The sequence below is a fragment of the Neophocaena asiaeorientalis genome, unplaced genomic scaffold (genome assembly GCF_003031525.2).
Source record: "Neophocaena asiaeorientalis asiaeorientalis breed wild unplaced genomic scaffold, Neophocaena_asiaeorientalis_V1.1 scaffold265, whole genome shotgun sequence".
Taxonomy (NCBI): Eukaryota; Metazoa; Chordata; class Mammalia; order Artiodactyla; family Phocoenidae; genus Neophocaena; species Neophocaena asiaeorientalis.
In genome coordinates this window covers 1206865-1217600 of record NW_020172172.1, presented here as the reverse complement: position 1 = coordinate 1217600, position 10736 = coordinate 1206865, and the positions used below count along the sequence as shown (strand labels likewise).

At 48.6% G+C, this 10736-nt stretch overlaps 1 protein-coding gene across 1 annotated transcript in view; it reads right to left on the bottom strand.

Annotated features, from left to right (window-relative positions):
* Positions 1-5882: 5882 nt before the first annotated feature.
* Positions 5883-10736, bottom strand: part of CTDSPL (CTD small phosphatase like) — a 149344-nt gene continuing 144490 nt past the window's right edge. Inside the window, exons 9-10 of the mRNA XM_024756353.1 lie at positions 9955-10140; positions 5883-6461 (exon numbers count right to left, since the gene is read on the bottom strand). Of these exons, the coding sequence (XP_024612121.1) occupies positions 6336-6461; positions 9955-10140 (312 nt within the window). The 3' untranslated portion in view covers positions 5883-6335. The remainder of the gene's footprint in view (positions 6462-9954; positions 10141-10736) is intronic.

The window sequence follows — 10736 nt, the reverse complement described above, 5'->3', positions numbered from 1 at the left end:
CTTATCTCCGAAGGCCCAGCCCCCTCGGCATCAAAGTTGACAAAGGCGTCGGAGAGCCTGGGGTGGGCGGGGCAGGCGCTGGATGCCAGCCCCGACTCAGGCCCCGCCCCTACGTTACCTGCGCTCTGGTTCCCACCTCGGCGTCCTGGTGTCCCAGGTTTCCTCCGAGTCCCTCCCAGACAGGTGCAGGATGTTGCCTCTCGTGGAGACCGGGTCCCAGGTGGCGGGGGGGGCGCCCCTCCGGAGCGCGGACAGGACCTGGGCCGGGGCTGCCTGATCAGTGTCCTGGATCCCTGAATCCCTGGATTCTAGGGACCTGGAAACGTCCGGTCCTACGACCTTGAGGAGAGCGGCCTTGGGCCCGCGTGGATCCCCTCCCGCCCCCCACCTGGCTGCAGGCCGCGGAGGAGCAGTGACACAGTAACCGGGTCGCGCACGGTCCGAGAGCGACTCCCCCGAGGGCGCCATGGGAACGGCCAGGGCCCGAGGAGATGGAGCCTGTCCTGTGCCTGCGGGGGCCACCACTCTGATGAGCCGTGTGGAGTGCCCGAGGCCGAGGACGGCCCAGAGAACAGCCCTAGGTCTCTGCGAACGAGAAGGTGCCGATGCCTTGCGTCTCCGTGGCGGGGAATGCGTGGCCTTGCGCAGCCCCAGTGCACCACCCCAATTAGACACAGCTGGGGCCAGGACGGTACCCTCCCTACCCCCTCCTCCCGCCAGGTGAGGTGTTCCCGGTGGCTTGTGCGATCCACTGCTCCAATGTGAAGTGGGGGTAGCTACTCTGCTCCCCACCTCACTGTAAAGGCAGGGAGCTGTCAGGCAGCTGGGGGGGGCTCTTATTGGGACCCCCTCCTCACCCCTGCCTTGGGAAAGACTCCCAGTGTCCATATGGTGTTTTCTGTGTACTTTTCTGAGTTTCCTGAATTTTCTGCAATGAATACATAACATCTTTCAGGTAAAGCAATATATGTCATTCCCCCTAAGCCCTGCGCATAGCTCCTCTGCCATACCTGGAGGTGTCAGGCCTGGAAGAGTTTTGGGGGACTTTCTTTTCTTCCATAGCCAGAGTGGAGGTTCTCAGCCCAGGATGCACCTTTGAATCATCTGGGCACGTAAAAATATGATGCCCACCCTTAGAGAGCTGGGCTGGCACGGGTCCTCTGAATAGGTGGGAAGGGAACAGGTCATCAAGAGGTCACTTGCTTGGGACCTGGCATACTGAGAGTTCACCTCCTGATGTTTTCTTGTTTGAGCACCTATCACTTCTGTATTCCAGGATCCGGGTAGGAGGCTGGGGTGGAGTGGCTGGGGAAAGCCCACCTGGGAAGACAGTCTGCTGAGCTTATGGATAAGTGGCATAGTCTGTGTAACCTGGGATGCTGGCGTGGCACACATCTCCTGTGCCAGGGCTGCCTGCAAATCAACAGGCTGCTCACGGCCCAGATTCACCAACTGGCATGGCCACTAGCCTGATCTCCAAGGAGAACACACTGGACCCTCAGGCCTTCGGGAGGAGGCTATGTGGGCTCTAGGTTCTCCACCCCACACCTCCCTTGCAGCACCCTCTCCTAACCCAGTGATTCTCAGTTCTGGCTGCCCATTAGAAACCTGAGGGCCCTTAAAAATACAGATCCTCAAGCCCACCCCAGACCATTTAAACCTAGCTTCAGGGGCAGTGACAGTTCTCAACCATTTGTTTGCTTGTATGCAGAGGTGGGGCCTGGGGGCAATGCCAGAGAAGCCAAGGGGAGGGAGAGGGCTAGGGAACTGAGCAAAGGAGAGACAGAGGGGCAGAGAGGGACACAGCCTAGGAATCCAGACCAGGGAGGAAGCTGGGGTGACCGCTCTGGCTGGCCAGGAGCTCTACTGCAGAGAGGGCGCCTAGGGGCATGGCACAGACTAACTAGGGGGTGGGGGGGGGTTTGGGGTGTATCTCTGGGTAAATATTAGGCTTCCTGGCCTGATATAACACTGTGCCCTGTGTTGTCTGGGATGAATATACATGCCTGGCAGAACCCTGTATCCCTGTGACAGACAAAATAGACTGCAGAGCATTGTCTCACTGGCCTCTGTTTTCTCATCCACAAAATGGGGATAAGACCTATCTGCTGAGATTGTTGACCCTGGTGTTTTCTGTTATCTGAATTAGGTATCATTATGAAGAAAGAGTTCTTAGAGTGGTGAGGCTGTGCCCAAGGCTCTGCCGGGACTTCCTAGCAGAGGGGCAGGGCGGGGAACTTGTCACCCCTTACCTTCTCATACAGAGGGGCTGGCTGAGGGCAATGTTTCTGGATGTCCCAGCGCAAGAAAACTGTTTTGGATATCCTTACTCTCTTCCTGGGTCCTTTGGCATGCTTCATCTGATAACCAAAGCACCTCAGCCAGCGTATGCGAGGGCTATGGGTTTAGGTACCACACTCAATGCCTGTGGCTCTGAGGGGCTGGGGTGTGGGCTGTGGTTTCCTCAGGCTGCACTTGGAAGCCTGTTGGTAGGGCTGGAGTCCTTGGGGGAGGATGGTGAGCCAGACCACTTCTGTCTGGGGAGATGAAGCCAGGGTCCTAACACTGGGCAGAGTGGTTTCCTAGCTCCCCTTGGAGTCAAGGTCCGTGGCTCCTGAGATCCTGCTCCCATTGGCCCCTGCTCTTCAGAAGCTGGGGCACCGGGAGGCCCAAGGTGCCGGTGTGAGGCTGTGCAGCTGGGAGAGAACAGAGAACAGAGTGAGGAGAGGTGCTAAGAAGCAGTCCACCCACAAGAGAGCGCAGTTTCATGTATTTATTTTTGGCAGGAAGGAAATCATTGCAAATCTCTTGACTGACAATGCTCGGCCCTGGAAACGTGCACATTCTACATGTAGTATTTCCCCAGTGATGCTGGATTGTTTACACATTCAAATGTCCAACAGAAATCCATGACTACCCAGACACCACCAGCATCTCCACCACTTGGGGGTGTGCATGTGTTTGTCTATAGAGAAGCTCCCTAGAGAATGGAACAGGAACAGATACCATCAAATTTACAGTAAAATAGGAACAGAGGCAGCCAGTTGATTTTGCACAGGTATATGCAAGCACTTCAAACCATCCACTCTTCTCGAACCCTGGCATGCCAACTGTCCATCACAGCACCTTTAAAAGCAGAGGCACAAACGTCACGAGTGTTTGACCATAGGGCTGTGTGGTTCTGGATTTTATGAGAAAGCCATCTGTAATATACAGGGTCATAAAAATGTTGCCAGGTTATAGACTTATACAGATTTCCTTTTTATACAAGTTCAAATGCTGCAACCATGACAAATCAGTGTCATTAGGGCATCCTCATGTCTCCAAAACCATCTCATCAAAATTGTACCACATCAAAGGAGTTTCCCCGTCAACCATCAGCTATGACACGTGGTGCTTCTTTTTAGGATACAGATGCATTGTTTACAAACAGCTAATGGGTGAAACCACGGACCAACACGTAGGATTCCAGAGCAATGGAAGACAGAGCAGTAACAACCTCAGGTGTGCCTGGGCACCTCCACTCAAGGCCCGGCCAGAGATGTGATAACATCATAGTCCACGAGCCACAGAATCCTGTTCCAGATCTTAATGTAAAAATTATTTTTCCGGGAGACTATATTTTAACCTGATACCGAAAGGACCATGGAAACTCAAGAGGTCAGATTTCTCATTTGGCTAAAGAGTTGGGGGGGTTTTTGGTAACAATGGGAAGTATATGGCACAGAGAAATAGCTGATAGGTTTCATTAGGTTTTAAAGCCCACAATTTAATGAAAGGTAATAATTAAAAACAATACCCGTATTTACCTTAAAAAACATAAACCCCAAACATTCATCTCATTTCTTGGCCTTATGTTAGAATTCTATTGCTTCATTTACATGTAGATGATTAAAAATATATATATCGATATAGATATTTTGATTATGTACATAAAGCAGAATCAAGGGTTAAAATAAGAACGGAATTTTGGAGTGGGGTCAGATAAGGTGCACAGAATCCAGAATGCTCCGAGGGCCCGCTGCCCTCCTGAGACGTTCTGTGTCTGTGGTGGCAGGAACTGTGTTCCACCCCCGGCAGCTCTGCACTGGCTCAGTGCAATGGTGCTCACGGTTTCAGGAATGACCAGGTGAAGTGTCTGGCTCAAGCCTGCCAAGTGTCTTCACTCCATCGGAAGTGGGGCACGACTCCTAGGTTTGATTTCCCTGGAATATTCTAGGATTTCAGTCCTCTCTGCCCCCTATTCCAAATAAGACCTTGGGATGCCAACAAAGAAGGGGGCACAGGTGAGGTTCTAAGGCTCTCATCAGGACTGATTTCTGTGTGGATGTCAACACATGTCAGACACTTGACTGCAACATTCAAGACATTTAAGGCAGTGGGTTCATTTAATGACTAGTTTTCCAAATCAAGGTGTATGGCATGTGCAGACCTGCCACGTAACTGTTATTTTCTGTAGTCATGCCTTGCAAGGGGCTCTTTCTATTTTAACTGGCATGTGGATTACTGGGTTTGGAACACTCAGAGCATGGGGAGACCTGGTTACCCCTGAATACTTACTTCTCTTCTGAAAGCACGGCAGTCTGCAGACCAAAGTGCTGTTGGGAGGACGTGATTGGCAGCTGGCTTCACTATTTTATGAATGAAAGCAGAAAAGAAATTTTACTTTGACAGCTCCCCGCCCCCCACCGTTTTCCAGTCTTCTTAGTGCCAGTCACTCCCACCAGAACTCCGGCCCGACCCATAGAGGACTAAGGCAATGGTGCCAACATGAAAGGGTTCTTTTAAATTATCTTTAAGAGCAATACTTTATAGACTGTCTTATTGTCAAACGAGGAACATGGCACTGCTTAAAAGATCTCACTGGGAAAGGCTGCAAAGGGAGCCCCGGCTCAGGGAGGGGGCCCTTCCTCTCCTTGGCTCTGGGCGATGGGTCCCACATCTAGATGTGTTTCCCCAACCCTCGGCTCAGAAATAGGCTGTGCTTCAAAAGAGAAGACCAAGAGGTGGACTCGGGCCACATCAGCGTGGTGGTGGGTTGAGGCCACAGGTTCTCAAGAGAGAACAGTCGGCTTATCAGAAACTCTGAGCTTGACTGCCGTTTGAAATGAACGCCACACCGGTCAGGTGCGCTGGCCCTTTTGTCTTTGTTCCCTTCTGAACTCCCGAGGCTGGTGCCAGGGAAGGAACGCAGTCCACAGTCTGCAACGGGGTGGGACACCTATGTTTCTGACCCTGCCCAAGTCTGCAGCTTAGCAGTGAGCAGATTCTGAGCGTAGGCACAGTGGCAAAGAACAGTGTAACAGCCGCTGGTCAATTCCATTTGGTGGCAGCACGGTAGCAGCAAAGAAAATTCCCAAACAGCTCCACGGGTATCCAGCTTTTGGAAAGGACAGATTTAAAAATCAATCAACAGATTTTTTTTTAAACTATCCAAGGGTTTTAAAGTTTCTTAGAACTGTTCTACCAACAACAACCAAACCAAAAACATACAGAAATATGGCAGTAGTGTGAAAGCGGAAGTGACGTGATGCCACTTTTCCAGGGGAAACTGTGACCTCAAGACAAATTTGTCACCGTCAGAAACAATAAGAGTAATATAAAAGGATCTACCGTTTCCTAAAGCGTTGAGCCACACGATTGCGGATACATTCCAAACTGGGTCAGAAATGAATGCACACACTGACACCATCACAAAATCTCCTCGCAGGGGCCTGACCCTGCGGCACGCCACAGGCGGTCGGAGCAGCACACCCGCTGGGAGACAGGCTCCTATGACTCACCCCCATCCCTTACCACCCACCTCCCTCCCACCTTCCAGGTTTTAGAAAATTGTCATATTTATCTTCTTAGAGAAGCTAAGACAATAAAAGACTAAAAGGTGTCTGGAAATACGTTGTATAGAAAAATTAACTCTCAGCTTAAAATAACATTCAAAAAGGCACTTCATCCTGTAGGAAAGAGATTCTGAGTTGGGTCAGCTCCTCTGAGCTGGGGTAGAAGGGGACAGGCTGTCTGCTGGAGGGGAGGACAGTTGAAAGGAAGTCTGATAGATATCAAGCTTTTTTTTTTTTTCCCATTTTTTTCCTTTTTGGTATGTTTTAAGAAAAGCAAATCCAGTAAAATGCATGTCCCTTTACGAAATTCATTAAAAGAGTTCATTTTAAAATAGTTGTTTCTGTTCTTAAAAAATAAACCAGGTAGGTATGGCCACATTCGCCCCGTGGCCTGGAGTATGGCGTGTCCTCACTCTTAGCTCCTGGGGAGCTGAGGCCAGGCAGGTCCCGAGGCTGAGGTTCCAGGGTGCACAGGCGGGAGGCGGGCGGAGGCCGGGGCTACCTACTGCAGAGTCTGTGCAGCATGCTGTACACGTCGTCTTCCTGGCTCAGGCCCTCAAAGAAGGGGATGAGGTCCAGTAGCTCCGTGTCTGTCATGTCATCGAACCAGGACTGCACAGGCACCTGGAAGACAGTGCATGGGAGGGGCAGCAGAACTGTATCCAGGCCTGGGGGCCGCTTCTAGCCTGACTGGGTCCCTGTACTTTAACATTTTCTTTGGTAAGGAGGATGGGTACCTGGAAATCATCATCATCATCATCATCTTGTTCGTTCTCCTGTCCCAACTAAAATCAGTCTAGATCTACCTGGTTCAGGAAGGCAAAATTAAGTGTACCCACTTTGCAGGCATTTGCCTGTTTTGTTTTCCTGCCACCGAAAAGGTGGCCAGGGCGCAGAATATATAACTAGCTTAGCACCTTGCTAATTCCAAAACGCTCTTGCCATTGCATTAAACCAGCTTCTTGTACCTCAGAGCACTTGGAGCCAGAGGACACCAGCCAACACTGACATCAGGGAGCCCACATAGAGGGCATCAGAGGGCTTCCACTTAGGGTCACTGTGCCAGACTGCACGGCAAGGAGAAGTGGACCATTTCCTCCCACGCTTAGCAGAGATCAGGTAAAAGGGGAAGTATAAAATTTCAGGACATTCTGAAGCCATGGGCAAGACAGCATTCTCCCTTAGGTTTAGACAGAGAGGTGGGGAAGGCTGCTAGTGGGTAATAGCCAGGGGTGCAAAGAAGAGATATTAAAAGAAATTTGGGGAAGCCAAAAAAGTTGAAAAGCAGTATTTTTGACCATTTAAAAAATCTAAAGACTGCTCAGAAACATAAAAATTCAGCATGTAATTTAAAAAAGAAACAAGGTAAGGATTAACCAAAAAAATGACTACTCCTGGGGAAGGGGCAGGAATGGGTAAGAGGGCAGAAATGGACACAAGACTTCTCTGAATTTATCTTTGCTGATAGTTTTGATGTTAAACTATGTAAATGTGTTACATAATTGAAATAAAATTAAATCGTTAAGAAAAAAAGCAACAAAAGATGAACCTTAGTGTATATAAGTTTGTGACATAACCACAGAGGATTATTTCAAGTGATTCTGAAACATAGTGCTGTTTGTAGATTTCTCAAAAAAACAAAACCTCTAAATGCACTCAATTGTTTTATTATTAGTAATATTAAAACAATGCAATTCTGAAGCTATTAAATGTATACTAAAGAATAAATCAAATCTGTAATGATGGTAGTATCTTTAGGAATCAAGAGTTTCAGCATAAGAGAAGGAGACACAAATACAAAAACAAATTAAATAAAAACCGTTACAACTGAATTGGAAAAAACAATGTGAATTTATGATTTTGTTTTCATTCTAAAAATAAAATAAGTGTATTTTAGCTCTGTCCAGTAGAAAGGACTGGAAGCAAAGGACATCCCAGTAACAATGAGAACCCACCCAAACTGCGGTCTCTAGATACCATTTTCATTCTTAGGAATCAGGTTCCATAGAAAAATGGCTGATTCCAGGGCTGGAGCAAGAAATGGACAAGATGAGCTTACAACATCTTGCTGGACCAGAAAGCAGGAAGCTATCAAAGACTATTGTTATCTGAAGGGGAATCCACTGGCCAAAGTATACAAAAGGATAATAGAAGGACTTAAGTTATAACATAAAAAAAATCCATGAGTTCATAATGGTACCTAAAAAAAGTCACTGGTTACTTTTGGAGGCTTGCTAGAGCACCAATGCATGACTCTGAAAACTGCAAAATTAATGAAAAATAACCAAGACTTTACTCTGACTTCCCTATTCAAACATTCAAAATGAATTTTAGGGTAATCAAGTAGTCAATGAGAGCAAGTTCAATTAAAAAAAAAAAGAATTCCAGCCAATAAATGCAGAAAGAATGATAGGATTCAGAAATCACCATTTTGCAATTCCTAATGAAATAGTGGATATAGGTAAGGATCATCAACGACTGCTCACAGTCGTGAGCAGTCGTGAAAGGTCGATTGAAAATTTAAAAATGGATGGATCAGGCTGACAACACCTGAATCCAAAAATCAATTCAAAATCTTTAAAAGTGGGACAACCTGATGTTGTATGCCTCCTGATGTGATACCACAGTGAGTACACAATACCAAAGCAATGTATGGACCTTGTCTGGATTCTGATTCAAACAATCCAAATGTAAGAAAATATTTCGAGATGATAGGGAAAAGATGAACACAGACTGGATATTAGATAATATTAAGAAACTGTTAGTATTATCAGATGTGATAATGGAATTGGGATTTTTTTTTTTTTTTGGCCACGCCGCGAGGCTTGTGGGATCTTAGTTTCTGGACCAGGGATTGAACCAGTGCCCCCTGCAATGGAAGCGTGAAGTCCTAGCCACTGGACTCCCAGGAAAGTCCCAGGAATTGGGATTATACTAAAAAGAACCCTTATCTGTTAGACACATTACAAAATGCATTATGTTGAATTTGATTAACTCATCAAAAGGAGCATATTTAAATATAATACATTTTGAATGTTTGTTCAAATAATGATTATACACTAATGGAATCTAGTCTGAACTCAGTTTTTGGTTATAAGTGGAGCAACAGAGTTCTGGCCTCAAGGAAAGGACCCTTTTTGGGCTTTTGTTGAGTCTGAGAAACATGGACTTGGGAGAAACATCCTCTCCAGGGCCTGAGCTGAGGCCTGGCATGGTGGCCACCATGGAGGGGTGAGCAAGCACCAATGGGGCTGGTCTCTCTTCCCCTGGAAATGAAGGGCGGGCAGCAGGAGGGCGTCTCTCCTGCTCTGAGTCATGCTGCACCCAGAGAGTTGGCACTGGGAGCTGCCACACTCCATGGTTTTTGTTTTGGTTTTTTTTTGCGGTACGCGGGCCTCTCACAGTTGTGGCCTCTCCCATTGCGGAGCACAGGCTCCGGACGCGCAGGCTCAGCGGCCATGGCTCACGGGCCCAGCCGCTCCGCGGCATGCGGGATCCTCCCGGACCGGGGCACGAACCCGTGTCCCCTGCATCGGCAGGCGGACTCTCAACCACTGCACCACCAGGGAAGCCCTCCATGGAGTTTTATGTAGGAAATGTTCCCGTTGTCTACTTTTTAGACATCATTATGAGGTGGTAAAGCCTGGCAGTCTTATCTGAAGACCTCATTGAAGTGCTATTCATTCTTAATACTTCTGTTGAAGAGGTCACCCAGGCCTTCTAAGTCCACAGGGGTCATGAAGTCCTGGGCAACAGCCAGCTCCAGGAAGCTAATGACAGAACCTTCCCGGTCACAATCCTAAAGATGCTAAGGAGATACAGGCTCATTGAGCCTGCAAGCTCTGCTCTAAGTGCTTTACACGTACTGCCACCCAATCCTCCAACAATCCTATGAGATCAGCGTGCCTATACTCCCCATTTGACAGAGAGGACAACTGAAGCTCAGTGGGCATAAATAACTTGGCCAATGTCATGTAATTGCTAAGTGGCAGAGTTGGGATTTCACCAAGGAAAAGGCCAAGAAACCCCGCACAGGGGCTTGAAGGTACAAAAGTGGTTCTGCCTGGCAAGAGAGCTCAGATGGAGCGCTGCGTCCTTTTGCTTTGGGGCTACTTACTGCATTCTCAGGATGGAAGATGTACGAGGCAGGAGAATTGTCCACAATGATCACTTTGCTCAGCTCCCGCCCAAGGCGACTCAGGTCTTTCACATAGTTCCCTCGATGGAAAACACATGATTCTCGGAAGAGCCGGGCCCGGAACACACCCCAGCGGTCCAGCAGGTCAGCCACAGGGTCTGCGTACTGGAAAGCAGGTGTTACAATGAAGCCTGGGCGCCTGGAAGAGCCCAGAAGCCCTGACCTCCTGCAGCAAGATCCGTACTACTTTTCTAAAAAGGGATTTAAATAACTGGATGTGTTTCAAGATCCTGGTTATTTCCCTGACACCCTGGATTCTTCCATTTCTCTCACTTCTCATATCCAATCCATCAGAAATTCTTGTCAGTTCCAGCTCCAAAAATATCTTGAATCCACCTGGATCTCTCTGTATTGTCACTGCCTCATCTGGGCCTCTGTAGTCTCTGGCCTGTGGTGGCTGCGTGAGCCTCTAGAATAGCTTCCCTCTTCCCCTTGGGCCTCCTTTCCACCCCTTCACCCCACAGCTGTCAGAGCGGCCACTGGAAGACATCTGTCACACCACATCACTCCCTGCACTGTCTTCCCGTCGCATTTGGAACGAGGCCCCCTGGTCCCTGCCGGATCCTATACGGCTGCAGCCACTTCTCAGCTCCATCTCAAGTCACTTGAGCCACACTGGCTTTGCACATGGTCAGGACCTTTGCACCAGTGTCCCCTCTGCATGGAACACTCTCCCCCCCCCCCCCCCCCCGCTCTCTGCA